Below are 21827 nucleotides of genomic sequence, written 5' to 3' on the forward strand. Positions count from 1 at the left end.
TCCTCTCTGAGAGTTCCCTGGAAGGCTCTCTCCCAGACCGCAAGATGCTGCCTTACCCGTGCCTAGGCACCCCACAGGCTTTCAGAGACCTTCCAGAGGACCAGGCTTCAATGGGTGTCCCACCCCACGAGGAGGAGATCAGCCCAATGGGGTACCGCACGGTGTCATACAGGTAGCGCCCAAAAAGCCAACACACCGCTGACATGTAGGTGAAACTTCCATGGCCTAAATTTTCTGTTCAGAGAAAGAGTTAAAGAGAAAGAGTCAGGGAAAAAGTAGATGGATACAAACTGTAGCTTCTAGGTGGGTCTAGGTGAGAAGAATGATTATAGGCCATCATTTCGTTCCTTCTAAGACTTTCTAAAAGTAGGGAGACGGAGAGACAGCTGTCTCAACAGGAGAGGGCCAAAGCTCTCCAGCCAGGCAGGTAGGCTCCCCCTTGGAAATGGATTTATACCCAATTTATAGCTATAGTAATACAAACATGGACAAGCAGGCGATGGGAAGCTGGGCCAAAAGGGAGAGCAACAGAAACCAGACCAGTGTTTAAATTTACAGCGCAGTCTAGCTCATTTGTTCATAGAGCCCAGTACTCAACACAGACAAAACTAGGGCGATTTCCACGTCAAACAAAAGCTGATGAACATGTACCCATACCCAACTGATGGGTCAGCTCAGCCTAACATTCAGTGAAGACTGTGATGTATAAGCCACTGGCTTGGCACTGCGGAAAATCCAAATCCACACGGCGCTGGCACTCAGAAAGCTGATGGTGTGACAGTGGGAATCCAAATCAAGTTCAAATCAATTAAAATCGAGTTACTACCAGGTGCCAGGCACTTCTAGAGGGCTGGGATACAGTCAATAAAGAGATATGGAAAGACATGGAACCTCTCCTCATAGTCTTATATTCTACAGGCTAAGACAAATATTCAGCCGAATAAAATATATGGCAAAATATGGTTAAGTGGTACAAACGAGTATTAAGGGGTTTTACCAGCAAGAGAAAGACCTGCAAATGAAAGGCAGACCATGAAAAGCCTAATAAAGACTGACCCCTCCCCAAGCTTCATAATACTCTACGCAGTGTCTCCTCCACCCCACTGAACCACCAGCTGCTCGGAGGCGGGGACCTCATCTTACCCACCTCCCTGTCCTCAGTGTCTAGGATCTAATAAAGAGTCAGTAAATGTTCATTCGCTGGCATCGGGGGGCTGTGGGCAGCTGGTACGAAGGGGAATTTATTGATGGGTTGGTAGAGGGAAAAGGTAAATAGGGAAGGGAAGAGAGGTGGGAAGCCCTGAAGGATAAACAGGAGATGGTGATCAGATCTGCCATTCCAGGCAGAAGAAACAACACGTCAAAAGGCACACAGAAGAGGGAAAATTTTGCAAGTATTTGACTGGCAAGGAGCACAGTGCAAGACACAACTGGAGAGGAGGCAGGAGCCCCATCTTGGCATAAAGAAGATGGAAAGCCACTGGAAAATAGTTGAGTGAGAACGTGGCGTGGGCAGAATAGCCCCCAAAGATGCCCACCCTAATGCCCAGACCTGTGAATATATTACCTTACATGGCTAAAGGGCTTTTGTGGATGCGACTGGGGTTAGGGACCTCGAGGCGGGGAGACTGCTGAATGACCCAGGTGGGGCCCATCTAATTACAGGTGTCCTTAAAATCAAGAACCTTCCCTGCTGCAGTCAGAGATGTGACAACAGTAGAAGAGACAGGAGAGACTTGCAAATGTGAGAGGGACTGGGCCTACTCTGCGCTCCTCCACATGCCTGCGTGGCCCCACCTCCTTCATTGCCTGAAACATTGCCTTTCTCAGCTGGGACTTCCGTGGCCACCCCAACTTGGAAACCACAACCCCATCCCAGCCCAACAGCCATTGCACTTCCTTCCATGCTGTATTATTTGTTTTTGTCTCATTAGAATGGATCACCATCTCACCTATCCTGTAAGACCCAAAACCGTATTCAGTCTGAGTTCAGAGAGTGAAAGGGAGCTGATAGCAAGGTATGTACATTATCCAAATCTAATTGATTCCTGAGTTTGAGAGAACATGTCGTGAGCGTTCATAGGCCAAGATTCATCCAAAAATTTGAGTTCTTCCAGGGAGAGTTCAGATATTGTGATACTGAATGGTATCAGATACTCTGTATGAAATGTACCAATTTTATTATTCACTTTCTGTATCCAGTGCACTGGAATGCAAGCTCCATGAGCTCAAGGGTTCCGGCCCGTTGCATTCCCGCAATCCCCCCAGCACATACGACAGTGCCAAGTGCACAGTAGGCACTCAAGTATTCCCTGAATGAACTGACAGTGAAAATGTAGGAGCAAGTGAGGTTACCAAGGTAAAGCACACACAAACAAAAAGAAAAGGGACTGCAAGGAGCACAAGGCACCACATCTGGAGAAAGGGACTGAAGAAGGCAAAGCAGCAGGGAGGGCGAGCACCGAGGAGGACCCGGGGAAGGCAGCACCATGCCAGCTCGGGGGACCACACAGCTTCTAAAGCAGCAGTTGAATGCTCCGGAGAGCCTGGGGCGCATGCATCACTAAGAGAGCAGTGACCCTCAAGGTGAGCAGGTGTTGAGGGGGAGCAGAAGCCAGACTATAGAAGGCTAAGGAGCCATCACAGAAACGCAGGGTCAAGAACGAAAACAAAAGGCATGCTAGAAAGTAAAGGAGAGAGGTGAGGCATCACAGGAAGGGTGCTTGTGATGTTGGGATTTGCTTTGTTCTGTTAGAATGAAAAAAAAGGAACCGGGTCAGTCTCGCTCAATGCTGGTTCCTTGGGGCCCAGCACAGAGCCTGGCTCACAGCAGCCATGAAATAAAGGTTCCCTGCCGAATGGACAATGGAGAGGAAGAGCAGGGCCTGCGGAATAAAAGAAGGGCCTGGAGGAGGTAAGAGCCCACATCAGAGAGAGCTCTGGAAGGACAGCAATCAGTCAGCTGTGTTCAGACACCATAACAAAGAAAGAGAAGAGGAAAATGAAGCACTGAGGTGCTGGAGAGAGACCCTGGCAGAACTCGTGCTGAATGGCCTCACTGTGTTCAGTGAAGCTGAAAGAAGAGTCATCTGCTCATAGCAAGGGGACGATTCTCTGGTGGAGTCTTTGGAAGAAACGTATGAAATGGCTACCATCAGGAATGGGGTGGAGAGTCAGTAAGAAATGAATAAGAGGAGTCATAATCCACAGATCAGAGCCAAACACAGGTGTGCAGATTCCCTCCAGGGCACTGACCCACCCTGTAGGAGATGGCGCATGCTCCAGGGGTCACTCACCCGAGGTGGGCTTAGACCACGGCAAGTCAACGCCACTGAGGTCCTCCAGCTCCTGCTCTGCCTGGACAAGGGACACAGAGAGAATGCGGACAGACTGATAGGCAGCAGTGTTGGACAGCTCCCTTGTAGCATTGAATATCTAGAAAAGAAATACGAATGTCACATATTATACCAACCGAGTGGGTGGTCAACTATCCTAATGCCTCCTAGTAAACACTACCAACCCTCTGAGCAAGTGAGCCTTCAATATACCAAAGTCAAAGGAATGACCAAAATCAATGATGGGCTGGTCTGAGTCACCCTCACCCACCTTGACCACAGACACCATGAAGAATTATGCCCCTAGACAGGTGGGAATACAATGAAATCTGAGATCTTAAGGAGCAAGTCTGATTTAGAAGGCAGGAGCTATGGAGTGGTTTAGGCTAAAGATCAACTATTAATTAGACCACTTGAAACTAAAATACTTCTATTCAGACAAAGTATCTGATAACATAAAGACATAACAATAACTTCTTCTCAAAATGCAGCCCAAAAGGCCATGGAGACATAAATTTGTATAATCCACACCCATAGGAGAAGTGTATTTAAAAGAAACACACCTGAGAAATGATTTTTGAGCTACTGAAACATTCTAAAATCAGTCTCAAAGTGCTCACATTCTCATCTTGGTCATAGGAGACAGTTTGCAAAGTGGTGTTCAGGTTGACTGCAGAGAACAGTCCCAAGAAAGCAGACAAAGAAAGAAAAGCGTCCCTCCAAAGACCCATCGCATTTTCCCAAATCACTTTGCGAAACCTCATCAGTTGCCAAGGGATGGCAGGGACGGGTTAGGTTTCTTTCTGGACAAGAATGTGTGTGGTATAGAGGGTAGTTTCTTTGGTAGTCCTATTAAGCATCATTCCTCTGCAAGCTAACCCGTTCAGTCCCACTTCCTTTAACCCTGATTTTTTTAGTTATTTTTTCTTTTAAGAAGAATGTATCATAAATATATTGTTTTGCTTTTTCATTTATGTGTTTGTCTTTTCTTGTCTTCTCTCTATCCTCCTGGACTCGTCAGGTTTTCCCAAAACAAAGGGCTAACAGGAGCATCGGGAAGCGTCATCACTGGCCTCAGGGAACAAGAGCTCCAGCTGAGGCAGGACTGCCACGGCGAGACGCACAGGAGGCTGGGACACTTTCCATTGGCCGCTGGCCACAGGGTGTGCAGCTGGTTCGCTTTCCCTCCCACCCGCCACCGAGAATACAGCTGGCCCTCCAGCCCACAGTGCAAGAGAAATGATGGGGCAGCCGGAGGGCCCCCACAGAGCATTTCATTGAAAGAAGCTGCCCCGTGAATCGCCTTTTGACTTGCCGCTGAGCCTGCTGCGGCCAATAAGATGGCCTGATGTGAATAAAATGACTCCGTAGGTCACAATGGGAGCCACAGCCTGAAATGCTCCTGGTAACAGCACCCCTAGCCGTCAGCGTTACTGGTCTTCCCACTATCAGAACTGAGACTGCATACGGTCTCGGGAAAATTCCATAGGCAATCCCGACCTGTTTGTTCAGGATCTTGCCTGGCAATTTTGGTGTAAAGTAAACATTAAATAGTAAGAACAGGCTGACGCACTCACAGTAGATTCTGGCAGGGAAATCATTTTTCAGCAGCAAGTACCTGAGAAAAAGTCTCCTCCGCTGAAACTCAGTTCTGCCCTAGACGCTGAGGAACGTATGTTGCTTCCATGGAAACAGTGGATGAAACCGCTCTCACTCTCTCCACCCACACTAGCTTCCGCACTGGCTGGGAACTCAAGTGGCTCAGCACAGAGAGATGCCAGCTCAGGGAGCCAATGTGCGTGAACATGCTCCCTGTCTTTTAGACCCGTTGCTAACGCTGCGGAGTACTACTGCAAGGCCAACAGATTCACGTTCTCCCAGATTGTTACCAGCACACAGAACTGGATCCAAAACACTGACTAGAAAAAAATTGCCATTTGCAAACTCCCATTTGTGTATTATAGCAATTATATCAAGCCAACGCTTGAAAGCCACAGAAACTGTTGAAAATGGGGGTGGGGGGAAATTCTTGTGGTACCTGATGACAGTGACTTTTGAAATTGGTATCCTTTCCCAATATCACCCAGCCTTTTTGATGGGAGCATTTTCCTCAGGGATATTGGCAGCAAATTTAGGAATAAAGAGATTTCAGGAAGATTTTCATTTAAATGACACTCGGTTTCCCTGCTGATGAAAGGGGAAGCCTTACTCCATCTGCTGAGATCACATTTCATCTCATCAAACACCTCAGTGTAATTATTTTTCTACCAAGTATTTAAATGAGGATGTAAATGAATACCAAGGTATTTGAAGTCATTAAGGCTGCTGCGGCTGAGAGAGAGACCCAGTGCCTCTCTAGGGACTGGCAGTTCACCATCAAAGCAGCTGCTCACTGGTGTTCATTTTGTAACCTTTATGCCACATTCTTGAATTAATGAGGAAACAGCAAGAATCTATTTCCTCAGAGAATCTTGGCGTGGGGTCTGCACAGGGGAGCAAGACAAGTGTGTGAGTATGTGTGTGTGTGTGTGTGTGTGTGTGTGTGTGTGTGCACATGTGCACACTAAAGGACACAGGAAAAGTTAAAAGAATTGGAGTTCTGTGAGTTATTTTACAGTACAATATAGCAGTTTTAAAGTTGAGGGAATCACTATAAATAAGCCAGCCATCATAACTCCTGTGAATCTTTTCTTGTAGGTTACCAGCCTTTCTCTTCCGGATTTTAATTTCTCTTCTTGTGAAGTAGGAATGTGGGGATTGCAGAGATATTGAAAAATGAGTTTCCTGCCTAAGAAGATTGGCCATCTTCTTCTGGGCCTAACCAGAAATATCCAAGGCTTAAGCCCTACCCTGACTTCGGAGGCAACAGATGAACATTTAGACTTTTCTCCATTTATAAACATCTCACTCACTGTTATAAATAACATTCAATTTTAAAATTCCACTTTACCCTAACAAGATGGGCATACAATCTGCCATTTCCTGCATTTAAATGTGAAGAATGGTAGGTTACGGTGGAAATCTTACCTCCTTAGCAAAATCACATAGAGGCAAGGAAGGAGATAGACAGACACTATGTGGGGTGTGTGTGTATGTTCTGAGTCTTTAGGAGAAAAGGAGCAAAAGGAATAAAGGAGTCACATTGAGCATCCTTTTGATCAAATAGTAAAGTTCTACAGTGTGTTAGTTAAGAGACTAGTAAACAGCTCTTGGTAGTGTCAGTACATAAAATGTTATCTTGCAAACTCAGTGCATGATTTAAAACAAAAGAATAAAAAATTAACAATTGGTTGCTTCAGATGGAACGTTTTTCTGTGTCTCTGTACCTCAGAGCTTATAGCCTTAGTTCAATAGAGAAGGTGCTTAAGAATAAATTCTAGGCAGAAAGAATATGTTCACCCTTAACAATCAAAATCTGAGTTAGCTTGACAGAAAATGGGATGAGATCCCCTGGCATAGCCTGCTGTTGAGAACCTTACTGTACAGATACAAACAGATCCACTCCATGCCTTTCTGTGCAAACAGGGAACTGCAATTAAAGCATTAAGGAAAGTTCTGTTTTCCTTAATGAGCTAACAGCATTCCCACTTCTATATAAACCATGCTGTCTATCAAGAGATTGAACTTCAATTTTGCCTTCTTTCCCTTATGCTAAAAGGGAGCCCAGAGTTAAAGTTCAATTTAATAAACATTTAAATTCAAAAGGTTTCCTTATATTTAAGGAGGACAGAAAGCAAGAGTAAATAAAATATTGACTAGGAAGACATAAATCCAATAATTTAGATTTTGATTTAGAAAACTAATAATAAAATGAAGTAGCTATGTCCAGAGCAGGATCTTTTTAGTAGCATCATCTAGTAATACGTTAACCCCAAAAAAGAAGTAACTATGCAGGGTAGAAACTATAGAAGCAACACAAGAAATTATAAAGTATGTGAAAGGACTCAATTTTATTTTATTTTTTTAAGGAAATGAATTGAGATCATGGTCTTGTTGTAGTGATTTTTGAATCTCTAAATATTTCTCAAAGATGGAGAAGAGGATAATGAAAGAAAAGCAGGAAAATAAAAAACAACTTGGAGAAGAAACTGAGTTTTAGAAGAAGAGCTAGTGAAGACAATAATCTTTCCAAGTTCTCAACCTATTAAAGAAAATTAGAGTATACAGAACATATTAGTGCCAAACAATAACTAAGAATTTATAAGATATTATTTATATAAATGTACCATCTTTTTGTAAACTGAGCCTTTGATAGATATTTAAGAGATTAGTTAAGTCAATATCAATTTTATAACCTTTTAAAAAGTATAGTTTTTTTATGCTCATTATAGAAAAATCAGAAAATACAGATAAGCAGGAAAATCACTCTGAATTTGAAATTTCTCTGGAGCTCTGAAACTGAGTAAAATATTTTTACTAGCTTTTCAGCAATATTTTAAGCTGATATGGCTTAAATATGTCTATTAATTTGCTATTACACAGTCCAGCCCTGATCTTAATTTAAATGAAACAACAATGGTCTCCCTTACTTTTAATTTTAAATCAGATAGCTTCCACTAGACAAACGTAGGCGATGACAATTGCGAGGCCCAAAACACTAACCCCATCACACCTCATCCAGAAATCCACTCTATTCTAAATGGTTTTTGTGTTTAATCAGAAAGCAAAGTTGACCCCAAAAAGAAATCTGGGGGCTAAAGACATGTAGCATCAGGACTTCAGTCCTACCGCAGGTGCCTCACTGGGACACCAGTCAAATGATGTATTAGGGTTTGCTTTCCCTGGTAACATTTTCAATGTCCTTTTTACCCAGCTTTACTTACGAGACCTCGCTCATAGTTCATCGTGGCCCTTCTCTAGTTAGCAGTGGAGACAGGAACACTTCAAGGGCAGTTTCATCACTGACCACATCGCTAAGTCAGCGTGCCCTTGTACGGTCCCATCTGATTCCTCACGTCCTGTGTACCTCCTTGGGAGCCTACATAGTGCTCTTCCCCCCAACACTGTAGCAGGGCAAACAGAGCCAGTGAGACCTTTATATAGTTATAATAAAGAAAAAAAATGCTAGGTCTCAAAATTTAAGAATAGTTCATCTTCAAAGGCCATGACTGAAACAGAGGGAAAAAATTAACAAAGAAATCCTAGGCTAAGAAAAGCATAAAAAGTCATCACTAGCCTACTATTTCTTCTTTCTGTAAAGGAAAACATATAAAGAAATATTAATATGAACATACATATCAATTTTCTATATGATACCTAATTAAAGTATCAAGATATCTGCTGTCTACCTTGAGATAGTCCACCAAAAAAAAAGGTAAACCAAATATGGCAAAATATTAACAACTATCAGTCTAGGTGATGGATATATAGGTGTTTATAAGTCTCTTAACTTTTGTGTGTGTTTGAAGTTTTTTATAATAAAAGTTGAAAAATAATGACGTCTTATATTTAAACAGCAGTTTTCTCTTTATAAGAGCCTTTTAGAAGCTGGCAAAATAATTTAATCTTTATAATGGCCCTATAAATTAATGAGGTCAGATAGAATCATTGTTGTACTATAGTTATGACAACTAAGCTTCAGACATTTAAAAAAATTCAGTATACTTTCATGATAAAAACTCTCAGACAACAAGAAATAGAGGGAAAATTCCTCAACATGATAAAGGGGATTTATAAAAAAACCCACAGATAACATCATACTTCATGGTGAAAGACTGAAAGCTTTTTGCCTAAGACCAGGACCAAGACGAGGATGTCTATTTTCACCCAGCAACTCCACTCACAGGTATATACCCAAAAGAACTGAAAGCGGGGATTGTGACAGATATCTGCACACCAATATTCAGAGCAGCATCATTCACAATCCCCAAAAAGTGGAAATAGCCCAGGTGCCCACCATCAGATGAATGGATAAACAAAATGTGGAATACACAATGAAATACAATTTCAGCCATAAAAAGGGATACAGTTTTGATATATGCTACAGCATGGATGGACCGTGGAAACATTATGCTTCATAAAATGTCAGAGAAAGACAATTTTATGATTCCACTTACATGAAGTACCTAGACCAAGCAATTTCATAGACAGAAAGCAGAATAGGGGTTATAGGAGCTGGAGGAAGAGGGGAAAGAGAGAGCTATTGTTTAATGAGTACAGAGTTTATATCAGGGGCGATGAAAAAGTTTTGAGCATAGATAGTGGTCATAGGTACACTCAGCATTGTGAATATATTTAATGTCCCTCAAATGTACACTTACCAGTGGTTAAAATGGTAAAGATAATGCTATGTTCATTTTAACCACAACTTTGTAAAGCATGTTTTAAAAGCAAAGTCTCAGAAACACCAAGAGATGTGCTCCAAGTCATACAACTAGTAAAAGGCAACGCCAACATTCAGTCTTAACTTTTTAGCCTCCACAACAACAAAAGACACATAGGATGTGAGCTGCTCAGCATTAAAACAAAATCTAATTGCTTTTATCTCCTAGGCTCTCTCTCCAGAAGCTCATCTTCTAAAACCAATCAAAAAAGAAGAGTAATCTACTTCGTCTTCAATTGGACAGGAAATGCCCATTACCATCAGCTTCTGACCTTAGCCCCGGAAGGTGAGGGAACAGCGCCCGGCACACGTACAGTACACCACCCATCATTAAGAAAGCAGGGTCTGGCGTCAATTTCCCTCATATCCTGGCTCCACTATTAAGTGTAACCTCAGTGGGCCAGTTTCCTTATCCATGAGATGTGAATGATAGTACTTACCTCATAAACTTGTTAAATGAAAATTCTATAATAATGCAAAATTCCATTGATTTACTAATTAATACTTAGAACAGAACCTGGCACATGGTGAAAAAGAAGGCTTCTACCTCCTCTTCTCCTCCCTCCTCCTCCTTTTTCTTCTTCATCATCAACATATTTATTATCCCTGAGACTGTAAATTACCTGTGAAACTGTCATCTGCATGTTACTTTGCCCACTGCAAAGCCAGACGTCTCCAAACAGGACATCATGAACTCTCAGGGTGATGTTTGTTCTCCCCAAAGTCTGTTGTGCCATCACTTCATAAGGCCCACCAGGCTTCATGGGGTCCAGTACCACCATCCAGCTATTAGAGTGTGCTGAAATAATAACAAGGCTCCGAGGAATTAACTGATCAATTAAAATGAAATTAAAACCCAATCCTGTCATGCATCATACTCATCTGTGGCTGTTCCCAGCCACTGTGATGAACTGAATTCAAAGCTATGAAGGTTGGCCAAACTTCAGACAAATGAATAGAAATAACAAAAGCAGCAGCATTGTCATCCTTACTCTGTACCATTCCCTCCTTACTTGTAACTGAAGCATTTATAAGAAAAATAAATTACCCAGTTATAATCCTAAATGAGGACAGACAAACATACACAGAGATTAAAATTCAAGGTATTTAATAAAAAAACATAAAATGGAAGTTCTTATTGTACTATCCAACTACCAGTATGAACATAATCACGATCTAATGGATATACAGAGCACCACAAACATGTAATTACCCACTCAGATGCGAACGCAAGTTAAAGAAAACCATTTATAATATGGAACTTCCCCTTATTTGATGGTATCATCCTTGTTATTAATTTCCCCACCTACTCCCCATGTTGCTCCCAAGGATTACTGCTACCAGTGGTTCTGGGTTCTCCAAGCAACAGATTAATGGATGAGTAGAGAAACTGACACAAAGAAGTTACAGGAGGCACATAGATTAATATGTTGGTGAAGAAGATATTTAAAATTGCCCAATTAATTATTTTCACATTTATTTACAAGATCTAAGGTTTCTGGACTTAATTGGGGAGATGAAAAGCTACCCAAGACTCTATTTCAGAAATTCATAACATATTCTTAGGAACCACGCCCTTCCTACCTCTCACCCACTTACACCACCACCACTGCAAACATCATACTCAGAAACTTAAGGAAAATCTCTTCAAAATCACCAATGATGCCTAGGAGAACCAAACAACATGAACAAAGTTGAAGGAATGAAAGTGAGGAAATACATGAAATAGATAAATATTCTTGGTGTAATGCCAAAGGATACAAACTGATTTATAATTTGTGCCCATCAAATCAATGTAGATTCAAAAGGAAAGAATAGTAAGAGCTGGAAATGGAGCATCCTGAAATTATTATGCCCACTTGCCAAAAATAATAATTATAAACTGTAAGATAAATTCTAGCCAGAATAAGCAGGCAAAGAGAGGCAACAAAGGGCCAGGTAATTTATTTAAATACCCCCGGGTGATGTTCTCATGGCCTGGGTACTACAAGCCGGAGAAGTGATGCCCGGTTAGGGAGGTGGGGCGCTTATAAGGGATTAGGAGGGGGAGGAGTGGGCAAGCTATCTTAGGGGGGTGTTGAGAGGTATGATTGGCTAAAGGTGACATAATAGACAACTAGAAACTTTTTTCCTTCCAAGAGGGAGGAGGCTGACATCCGGGTCTTAGTTGGCACATCAGGATGGAATTCAGGGAGAGCTGTCCCCTTTCCATATACGGCACGGAATTTGGGGTCTGGTCTGTTCTCTCCCTATGGCATCTCTCTGTTCTGTTTGCATGTCCTTGTTTTTCCTTTCTCCAGCCTAACATAAACTACTGACCAAGTGCATACTATGTGCTAGACACTGTGCTAAATTCTAACCAGCAAGAGCTAAGCAGAAGCATGAAAAGTCCAGATGCATGAGAGGAGACCAGCGCCAGCTCAAACCACAAAGGATTGCTCAGTCTTGGGAGAAATGTCCAAAATCTTCAAGGCATCAGCCAGAGAACACATGCTGGCTCCTCTCCAAAGCAAAGCCGATTGAGCTTGATACTCCCATCCCTAAGAGGTCAGTTATGCCCAGAACCAAACGTTCACTATTGTTTTTATACCACCAATAGCCAGACATCAACATATTAAATGTAGAATTCACCTAAAGCAAAAAAAATCACTGTTTTGGAAACAGTGGGCAGCTAGTACAGATTGTGTGGCACAGGTGTGATGTGCTCCATATGGCTCACACTTCTGAGCAGGCAGACGCTCCAATCTGTCCCAACTACAGTCTTGCCAAGGTCTTTCCAGGCTTCTTGCACTCAACATATCTTAATGGAGCTCTGTCCTTCTGCAATCAACTTTACTTATTTATGATGATGAGGTCAAGCCCCAGAAAACCGAGGGCAGAACTATCTTTCAGCTTCTACTACTGTGCAATCTATTCCTAGTCCCTACTGTTCCTCAGGTATTTACACTTAAGCCTCACTCCAGGCACTATGGCTGGTGAGGAAAACGACCTTCACCAGAGCTTCGGAGAAGTTGTGCTGCTGAGCAATACAGGCAAATAAGGGGAATGGGGAGACATTTGGGCAAACACAGCAATAGTATCCTACCATAGCCAGAGGATGGGCCCCCACTGGGGCCCACAGTCTGAAGAACACTAGACCTCACGCCCTGAGCCTTATTCCCAAGAACTGCTATCCTGCAAGTACTTACACAGCAGAGAGGCTCCTGGGAAGACTGTTGCTTAGACAGCCTTCATTAATCTGAGACTAAAGGCAGACAGAGGTAAAGCGGTGGGATTAGTCCATGGCTGCTCCGTGCAGGACGGGCAGGTTAAAGTGGAGCTCGCCACAGGCTGGTGAAGTCAGTTACAGTTTTTAGAAACTGTGTGGACCCACCAAGTCCACTGGGTTGAGTCCGAGTAATAAAACTGAGTCACCGATCCTTTAGGGTTGAAGCTCCCCATCCAGCTGGCTTTCCGAGCAACAGCTGCTGCGGTTCCTTCTTCTGGCCTCTAATCACCATCTTGTAACCTCTCTTTCCAGTCTGGGCCCAGGTTTCTGTAAATTATCCTTTTTTGTTTCTTCAAATCTCTGCTTCCTCCCATTCCTTCTTCTCCCATTTAGGAAAATTCATTTCCTTCCTTCCTTAACAGCTGCTTAGGGAGGGCTCCCCAAGTAAATGGGAGAGAGTAAACCCCAGCCCGGAGTTACACTGACAAGAAAGCCGTGCAAACCCATAAGGCCCTCGTGTTATTGTGCCTAATGGTTAGCGTATCTGGTGGCCTATTTCTTACTGTCCCTATTCTCTTCCTACTCCAGCCAACGGCCTAGGTCAAGAATTCTCCATTTTCTCTCCATCTCCCCAACCAACCCCACCTCAAAATGGAAAGAAAAAACAAAGGGAAAAAACTGAGATAATTTGCCTGGAGACATGATTAGTCATAAAGTGCTTTCATGCTTCTTTCTTTTTTGCTATTCACATCAGATGTTAATTATTTTTCAGGTTATTGTGCCAAATCTCAGATGCCAAGAAGAGAAATAGGAGCCTTACCCATGCCTTTCGCTTCCCAAGAGGAAAAAGCTAGAGCTGGAGGCAGCAGCCCACGTCACTTCTTGCCCCACAGAACCCTGGCACTTAACCAGTTGCAAACTGGTTCAATGATTTGTGCAAGTGACTTGAAGGTAAAGAAGGCCTTGCTGCCTAAACTGTCCCTTCCTGACCTGCATTTTTCTGCATAAAGTTCATCTCCAGCACCACCAAGAACGAATGTCAAAAAATAAAGCTTAAATATTCTTCTATCAAAACTGTTTCTGCAAGGTACTTAAACCATAGCATGGTATGTGTCCACAGCAGACACACCCTAAGGTGACTGCCAGTAAGCCACACCTTTGCATAATTCACCCCCCTCAAGTGCAGGCAGAATCTGTGATTTGCTTCCAACTAACAGAAAATGGCAGAGGGGATGAGATGTCATTCTCATGATCAGGTTATGTTTTATGGAAAAGATAAAGGGGTTTTGGAGATGTAATTTAAGTCCCTAATCAACTGACTTTAAGTCTGAATACAAAGGGAGATTATCCTAAATGGGTCTGACCTAATAAACCAAGCCCTTTAAAAGAAGGTCTAGAGGTCAGAGATTAGAAGCAGCAGAAATGCTGCCAATTCTACAGGGACAAGGAAATGAGTCTGCCAGCACCCTAAGGGAGCTCAGAAGCAGATCATTCGCTGGTGGAGCCTCCAGAAGGGAACGAAGCCCTGCCAACACCTTGATTCCAGCCTTGTGAGACCCTGAGCAGAGAACCCAGCTATGCTACGGCCCGGCTTCAGATCTAGTATAAAAGCGTGTAGTTTTAACTACCTCAGTTTGTGGTAATTTATTAGGTAGCATAGAAAACTAGTATGCATGCTAGCACTACAACCAGGAGCTTTTTCTTTTTCGTTTTCTTTAAGGGGTTTAGTTTTTTTGTATTTTTCTAAGTTAGAGAAAAAATATATTTATTTATAAAATAAAATATTTACTTCAAAATCATGACGACAAATTCAGGCAAACACACCACATTTTATCATCTACATATGCACCCTCCATGTGTGTCAAAGTGAGAGGATACACCCTATTCTCCTCCAGTTTATTCCCTGTGTCTGAAAAAATCATCATGCAGCATTTGATACCATGTTTTGAGCCCAGTACCTGACCATACTCCCAGTCATCCCTCAGGTTTTAATGTCCCCAGTGCTTACAGAGTAAGTCTGCTGGACAGAACCTTTATGTTGTTATATTCCATATTCCATTCGTTGTAGGCACCTAGGGGATTATAAATAATGTTGATATTAAATGAGATAGAATGGCAAAGTGAAGTAGTCTGGCTGAAAATCCCAGAGTCCTCATCAAAATGTAAATAGAAGTCAACCCTTCAATGTACCCTGTAATGTCTCCTTTGAGAAAGGTTTTCTTTTTTGCTATATGAAATTTCTTCCAGGCTTACACCCTTTACTCCAAATAACACTGTATCCATTTTGTTTTGTGGGCAAGACAGAGCAAGATGCTCACTGAAGTAGGTTTGTGGATCTATGTAAACTAAAATACCTTTCTTCTCTGCCAAGCAAATGCAGAGAACCTAATAAATTGATCTACCCCCCCCAATAACATCAACCCCTTTTCCTGCGAAATTATCAATAGTCCATCAATCACTTGGTTCCCTTAAGTTGCCGTTGAATATTTTGACTCCGAGGAACACATCGCTTTGCAGCTGAAGCATTACTTGAACCTCAACTACTAAATGTGGAAGGACAGCATGAGAGAGTGGGCACTATTTGTGTTCTTGCATGAATTTTCCAGGGTTTCTAGCTCAGTGTTTCATACATAATAAGCCTTTGACTGATGTTTATAGAATCGAACTTAGGATAAGTGAGCACATTCAGTTTCACTGTAAAGGAAAAAAAGAGGCTCACCTTCTAATCATTACCTATCCTCTCGCCTCATCTCTGGCCACTCTAAATATTGGTCCAGCCTGAAACAGCCATGAAGGGGGAAAAAGCTAAAAAAAAAATACATCAGAACATTTTTAACAGATGAAATGCATGTATTCTGTCCTTTCTATATCTATACCTACAGTACTGTGTCATCTGCCTCCTAAATATGTGTTGCTAATGTTAACTGTTAACACCAAGGAAATCCTGTTCCTCTTTTTTGAGCTACAGTGGTTCTCTGGATCCCTAAATCAACATCATTCACTGAGAATACCACTGTTCGTACTCTGTGCCGCTCATCTCAGCATGGACAGAATGCAGAGCGAGTCCTGCCAGCTCCGGGATTCTTCATTCCCAGCGCACCCTCCGAGTCACCAACGGTGCTTAGACCTAACGGAAAACAACTTCTCAGCTTTGGCTGCCCTTTCAGGCCTCTTAGTTTCACCCAGTAACATTTTTACCTTAAAAAGTCTTAAAATCCACGAACAAGAAGCACTTACCCTGCATCTATGCCTGGAACATCATATTATAAAATATGTGCTGAATGGAAATGAATTATGGAGAGCCTGCCCCAGGGTGTGGATCACTCTGAATTGGGTATCAGGGCTATATACTGACAAAACTAATAAGGCAATCCTTGTTTTCAGGGGCCAAAAAAATCTCTACAAGCGTCCCTGTCACACACATATTCAAGTCACTGTTCCAACTACGAACTCCCATATTACCTCCACATGCCCCCCAGAGAAGCCTCCTCACTTGTCTGACTCCAGTCTCAACATTCCATAGCTACATGGCTACGTGTAACTGAGATACAATGGCGTCTCCTCTCGACCAGCCTGAGCATGCCTTCTGGCATCTAGTAGCTTCTAGATTTGCTCTTCCACACACACTTGTGCATCTTTATCTCTTCTAGGCAGAGACTCCTTTGTAGGACCTCTCTGTTCATGAAAGCTGCTAATTCTCATCTTCTTGAACATCCTCACAGCTACTATCTTGGGTCCAGCCTCCCTGGTCTACTGCCTGAGTATCACTGCAGCCTGCCAGCAGGTCCCACTACCTCTAGTCTTCTTGATTTCCAATCCTTCTTCCTCAGTTCTGCCGGAGTAATCTTTCTGAAATACAATTCTGACTGTGTTATTTTACTGCTTAGAATCCATTGATCCAAAATAGAGCATATGCTCCTCAGCAATGACAAACAAGCCTCCTCCCTACATTCCCAACCTGCTCTCCTGTCATCCACCACAAGTCATGTACCCCAGTGTTCCAGAAGCTGCTTGCCATTTCTCCAAGGGCCCTGGCTCACTCGCGCCTCCCTGCCTTTGCCCCGCCATTCCCTCCACCTGGTTTGCCCTACTCACCTTTCCAGATAAGTTAATTATCCCTCCAAGCACTCTCACAGCACCCTGTACCTCCCCATTGTGCACTTATCACCCTAAACTGTAACTGCTTATTATCTTTCTGTCCCCTCCCCACACCTATAAGCCTCCTGAGGGGAGAGACCATATCTATTTCATTCAACACTGTATCACCAGTACCTAACACAGTATCTGGCACATAGTAGGCACATGATAAATATAAGAGACTGACTAAATATAATAAATATAATAATAATAATGGCAGCTAACACTTATTCAATACTTATTGTATGCCAGGCACTGTTCTAAATACTTTACATGTGTTAATTCATTTAATCCTCATGATAATCCTAAATATTAGCTCCTTTACAAATAAAGAAATTGTGATGCAAAGATGTTAAATAACACATTCAAGGTTTTACAGCCATTAAGTGAGAGTGAGGATCTGCACCCAGACAGTGAATTCCAGAGCCTGGATTCTAACCACTCCTCCATACTGCCTCTTCAAATGTCACCTGCTATGGGCACCTTCCCTTACATGGTACAAAAGAGATGTTTTTCCTCTGTACCCATGATACCATATACACTTTCCTCAGAGCACAGCATTGATTGCACTGCACTGTATGGCTTGGTGTCTATTCCCATTATTCCATGAGCTCCTTGAGGACAGTCTTTGACTTGTTTCATTTTTCTTTGTATCCTCGGGGCCTAGCACAAGGTAAATACTCAAATACCTTTAATGGCTGACTGGCTGGCCCCTGGCGGGCTGACCTGAGAGGGAGCACTGGCATTCATTCTCAGGTAATCCAGCAGGTGGCAGAAGAAGACAAAAGCTGAACAGAGGTTGGGCTGCCTTACCTTTCACACTGGTCACTTTCTTCATGATGGTTTCCTGATCTTGGCACAGAGTCACTGTCACTGTGGCTCCAGATATGCCATAGCCCCAGATCACAGCTCCTGCAGGCTCTTTCTGCAGCACCATGTAATTATCCATGTATGAAGCAAAGCGAAAACCGACATCTAAAAAATTGAGCAAACGCTTAGAAGAGCATCATTGGGGAGATTCATCACTGACTGAATCTGGTTTAACAGCAAGGAACATACAGTCTTTATGCAAGAGAATTTGAACATACCCAGTCCTTTAAATGTCCTACAAGTAGGTCTTATTCCTCCTAATTAGATGAGCAACATAACAAGAACAGTTTCCAACAATGGGCATCACATGAGACACATAAAGACGGAGCGATAAGGAAAGCTCAGAGAGCTTAGGCAACCAGCATGCCACAGCCTCCTCCCTTTAGAACCCCTGACCTTCCTTTGCTCTCAGGCTTTGCCCTGATGCTTGACTTTCTCCCTCCAAGTCACTAAAATGCTCCTTCTGGGCACCCCACAGATGGTATTTATGAGAAAAACAAGCCACTTCCTGTCCCTTAGCCCATTACCACACCCACTCCTCCCGGCTGGGAATGAAGAAGCCTGCAACTCTCCAGCACACCTCCCCTAACGTCCCCCCCTCTTCACTTCCCTTGCCAGCCTTGCACTGTCAGTATCCCCCAAACAGTCCCCTTACTGTGTTGTTTTATTTTTTTGGCAACCCACTAATTCTAAGTAAGCATTTATAAGTATCTGCGACAAGTCTGCTTCCCTCTAGGGCAAATTCAGATAAAGATGCAAAAAATAAGGTGGGTAAGAGAAGGTCAAAATGTCTGAACGAAGGCCTTTTTTCTCAGGTTTACCCATTTCACAAGCTAAATTATACAAAAAAGAACAAGAGGAAGAGCATAGGAAACTGTGGATTCTATTCTAGAGTCACTAACAAGACAGAATAAGAACTCACTTTAACGAGATCATTCCTATTTTTAACATCCAGCCTATATCGAAGCATTTTATTAATAACAAGCATCTATCCAAATTGCCTCAGTGAGTTCTCATCAAAACTTAACAAGGGAAAAAAACGTAAGTTGCATTGCAATTTGTCTGAAGAAAACAGATAAAAATCCATAGAAAATAATTAACAAAATTATGACCTTTTTAAAGGGTTTTAAACAAAAATAATAGACAAGAAAGAGAATCAGAACTAACAAGACTGACATTTTCCTCCCTGGAAGCTGCAAATGATTATGTCCCCTTAGGCTCTACTTATCAGGGCAGCATAGCTAATTGAGTCTCCTACGCAGACTTGGTGACCTGTTTGTCCCACGCTCTGAATAACAGCCCAGCCCCTAAACACCCTCAGCAGTCTCTTATGAGTTAGTTTCTTCATAAAACCTACATGACAATAAAGCTCCTCCAAAAGGCCCACTGGGCTGGAGTCACAGAGCTACCACAAGCACAATCCCCTAAGACTGACATCCCAGAATTGCATAAGGATGTTGGCAGCCTGCTGGTGCAAAGAGGAGAGAGGCACGTGGGTGGGAGGGCCTAGTCTTGGGTAGGTGCTTCATTTGGAACAAAAACTGAAAACCAGAGGCCTAAGAGCTAAGCAGGGGGGTAGGGGGTGGGGGAGATGAATGGGAGGGTGGGGATGGGGGGTTGCAGTGAAGAAAACTGCCTGGACTTGCCTATGAGCCTGTGCAAATGAAAGCCTCTAGATGTGCAGCCAGTCTTCCAGGCTGGGGGAAATACCTGTCCAAGTCAGTCTGTTTTTGCCAACACATAGTTACAGAAGCTCTTTGTGCAAGGCTCTATTAGGAGTTCGAGAATTTTAGCAGTGGAAAGTATCTTCCACAACCTCAGGTATAATCATGTTATTCACTGATCAACAGATTGCGATCCAAGTAGATTAAGTAATTTTTTTAAATAGCTTGCATATTAATTAATTCAACAAATACTTATTGATACCTACTACATGCCAGACACCATTTTAAGCACTGAGGATGTAACAGTGAAAGAAAGAAAAAGAGAAGAAGAAAACACAAAAATCCTTGCCAGCAGTCAGGAGCTTACATTCTACTGGGGAGTTTCCTTGCGGTAGGCTCAGCGCTCAACACGCTGCAGACATTAAATTTTTATCACTGGCCTCAAATCACATACGTAGTTTGGGACAGAACTAGAAACAAAGCCACCCGATTCCAAAGTTACTGCAACTTCCACTCTGGTACAGTAAGATACTGGTGGTAAATGAATGAAAAGTCACATTCCCTGACCTTATAAAGCTCACATTCCGAGCTGATAAGAGTAGACAGTGGAACATTACCAAGGAATTAAGCAATGAACAAAACAGGAACAAGAAATCAGGCAGCACTGGAAGTGATTTTGTCAAACACCAGGCATTTGAATTACTGTTTGAGGTCTTCACAATTTTTCCTTCATATGGGTGTTAAGAGTAGAAAAACAGGAATTAGCGTTCTGAGAAAGTTAAAAGTAGTCATTAAAAGTGGACAGAATTAGCACAGTGGTTCCTCTGGAGAGGAACCGGTGGATGGAGGAACATACAGGATTCCCAATGAAACTGGCAATGTCCTAGTTCTTAAGTTGAAGTGCCCATGGGTGTGCATCTTATTGTTTCACTGCTACTACATGTATTTCCATACATCGCAAACACTACAAGATAAACATGGGCAGAGAGGGAACGATCTGAAGGAAAGAGGTCAAGATATGCAACCAAATCAGAGGCGGGGAGGGGGGGAATTTAAAGCATTAATGAATGAAAAATATAGTCATTGTTAATCAAAGTGATGTGATGAGATGACCCAAAGGCTAGCCTGAAACAGGAAAACCAGTCAAATAATGGCCCTACTCTCTTTATCTTCTCCCCACATCGTGTGCTGGAGTCAAAGGTCATGGAGTGGGGATGAGTCAGGAAATGATACCCAAGTGCTGCTAGTTTACATTTTTAAATCCTGAAAATCCACTTACGGGCTGACAGTTTGTCTGAATCTGGGTACATTTTGGGTTCGGCAGTAGAGCAGCAGTCATTTCTCTGTACTCTGTCCATTCTCCCACCTCAAGTTTCATTACTTAACAGGGATATTTCTGCCCACGATATGAGTAGTTTGGAGGGAAAATAAAGGTCCAGCCTTCTCACCTTACTTCACATTAGCAGACAGATTTCACCTTTCGCTTCCTCCATGGGTGTGACCCTGTCCGGTTTGGGGAATTCAAACGACAGGCTCTGGCCTGGACAAGAGTCAGAGTGAGTCACCCTCCTCCCCAGAGCCACGCATATTAACCCACCCGCAGCATCTGTAAGCTGCAAGAGAATCAAAGCTGAGGCTTAAATATTCTGAGCTAGTGAGGGGGTTGTATTTCTTAGCCCTAATCACCACTTAAACTAGTGAAATTTAATTCCCCCAAGGAACCCAGCCTCCCCAAGGGGTACCACTGAGGGGGCAGCAGTGAAATGTTTGGATGACTCAGGCACCTGTTTCCAAATATTATCTAACTAGCTTCGCCCCCTCCCCTTCGAGTTCGCCTGCAGTTATTCAAAGACTCTGAGGGCTTCGGTTGGATACAGTTGGGCCTCCCGATTCCGACAATTCCTCTTCCTCTGCCCACCACGCTGCATCACCAGGACGGCGGAAGGGTGTAGAGGGAGAGGGAGGTCGGGGCTCGGGCCAGCAGACACCTGCAACGGAGGCCTGGGTGGACGACCGTGGACCTCGCAGCCGGGGCAGGCTGGCGGGCAGGGGTCGGGCCGCGCCCGGCCGCCTCACCTGCACTTGCGCCGGCCCGCAGGATTAATGGCAACACCCATACAGACACCAGTCGCGGCCCCACCATGTCTGCGAAGATCCGTCGCCTCTGGGCGAGCGAGACTCGGGACGCGGAATCCAGGCGGGGGCGGGGGCCTGCGCGGGGCGGGGCCTGCGCGGGGCGGGGCCTGCGCGGGGCGGGGCCGGCCCGACCCCACCCTTCCCCGGCCATTCCG

General features: G+C 43.4%; 1 protein-coding gene across 3 annotated transcripts in view; it reads right to left on the reverse strand.

The window, feature by feature from the left end:
• Nucleotides 1-21746, reverse strand: part of SIAE (sialic acid acetylesterase) — a 34038-nt gene extending 12292 nt beyond the window's left edge. Inside the window, exons 1-6 of one of the 3 annotated variants that reach the window (XM_057491186.1) lie at nucleotides 21613-21709; nucleotides 20985-21076; nucleotides 17816-17977; nucleotides 10281-10456; nucleotides 3297-3435; nucleotides 57-234 (exon numbers count right to left, since the gene is read on the reverse strand). In XM_057491186.1, coding sequence (XP_057347169.1) covers nucleotides 57-234; nucleotides 3297-3435; nucleotides 10281-10456; nucleotides 17816-17951 — 629 coding nt within the window. In that variant the 5' untranslated portion in view covers nucleotides 17952-17977; nucleotides 20985-21076; nucleotides 21613-21709. Of the gene's footprint in view, nucleotides 1-56; nucleotides 235-3296; nucleotides 3436-10280; nucleotides 10457-17815; nucleotides 17978-20984; nucleotides 21143-21612 lie in introns of all 3 variants that reach the window. The other 2 variants (XM_036930081.2, XM_036930080.2) reach the window with 2 other exon arrangements.
• Nucleotides 21747-21827: the final 81 nt, after the last annotated feature.

The sequence above is a fragment of the Manis pentadactyla genome, chromosome 13 (assembly GCF_030020395.1).
Source record: "Manis pentadactyla isolate mManPen7 chromosome 13, mManPen7.hap1, whole genome shotgun sequence".
Classification (NCBI taxonomy): domain Eukaryota; kingdom Metazoa; phylum Chordata; class Mammalia; order Pholidota; family Manidae; genus Manis; species Manis pentadactyla.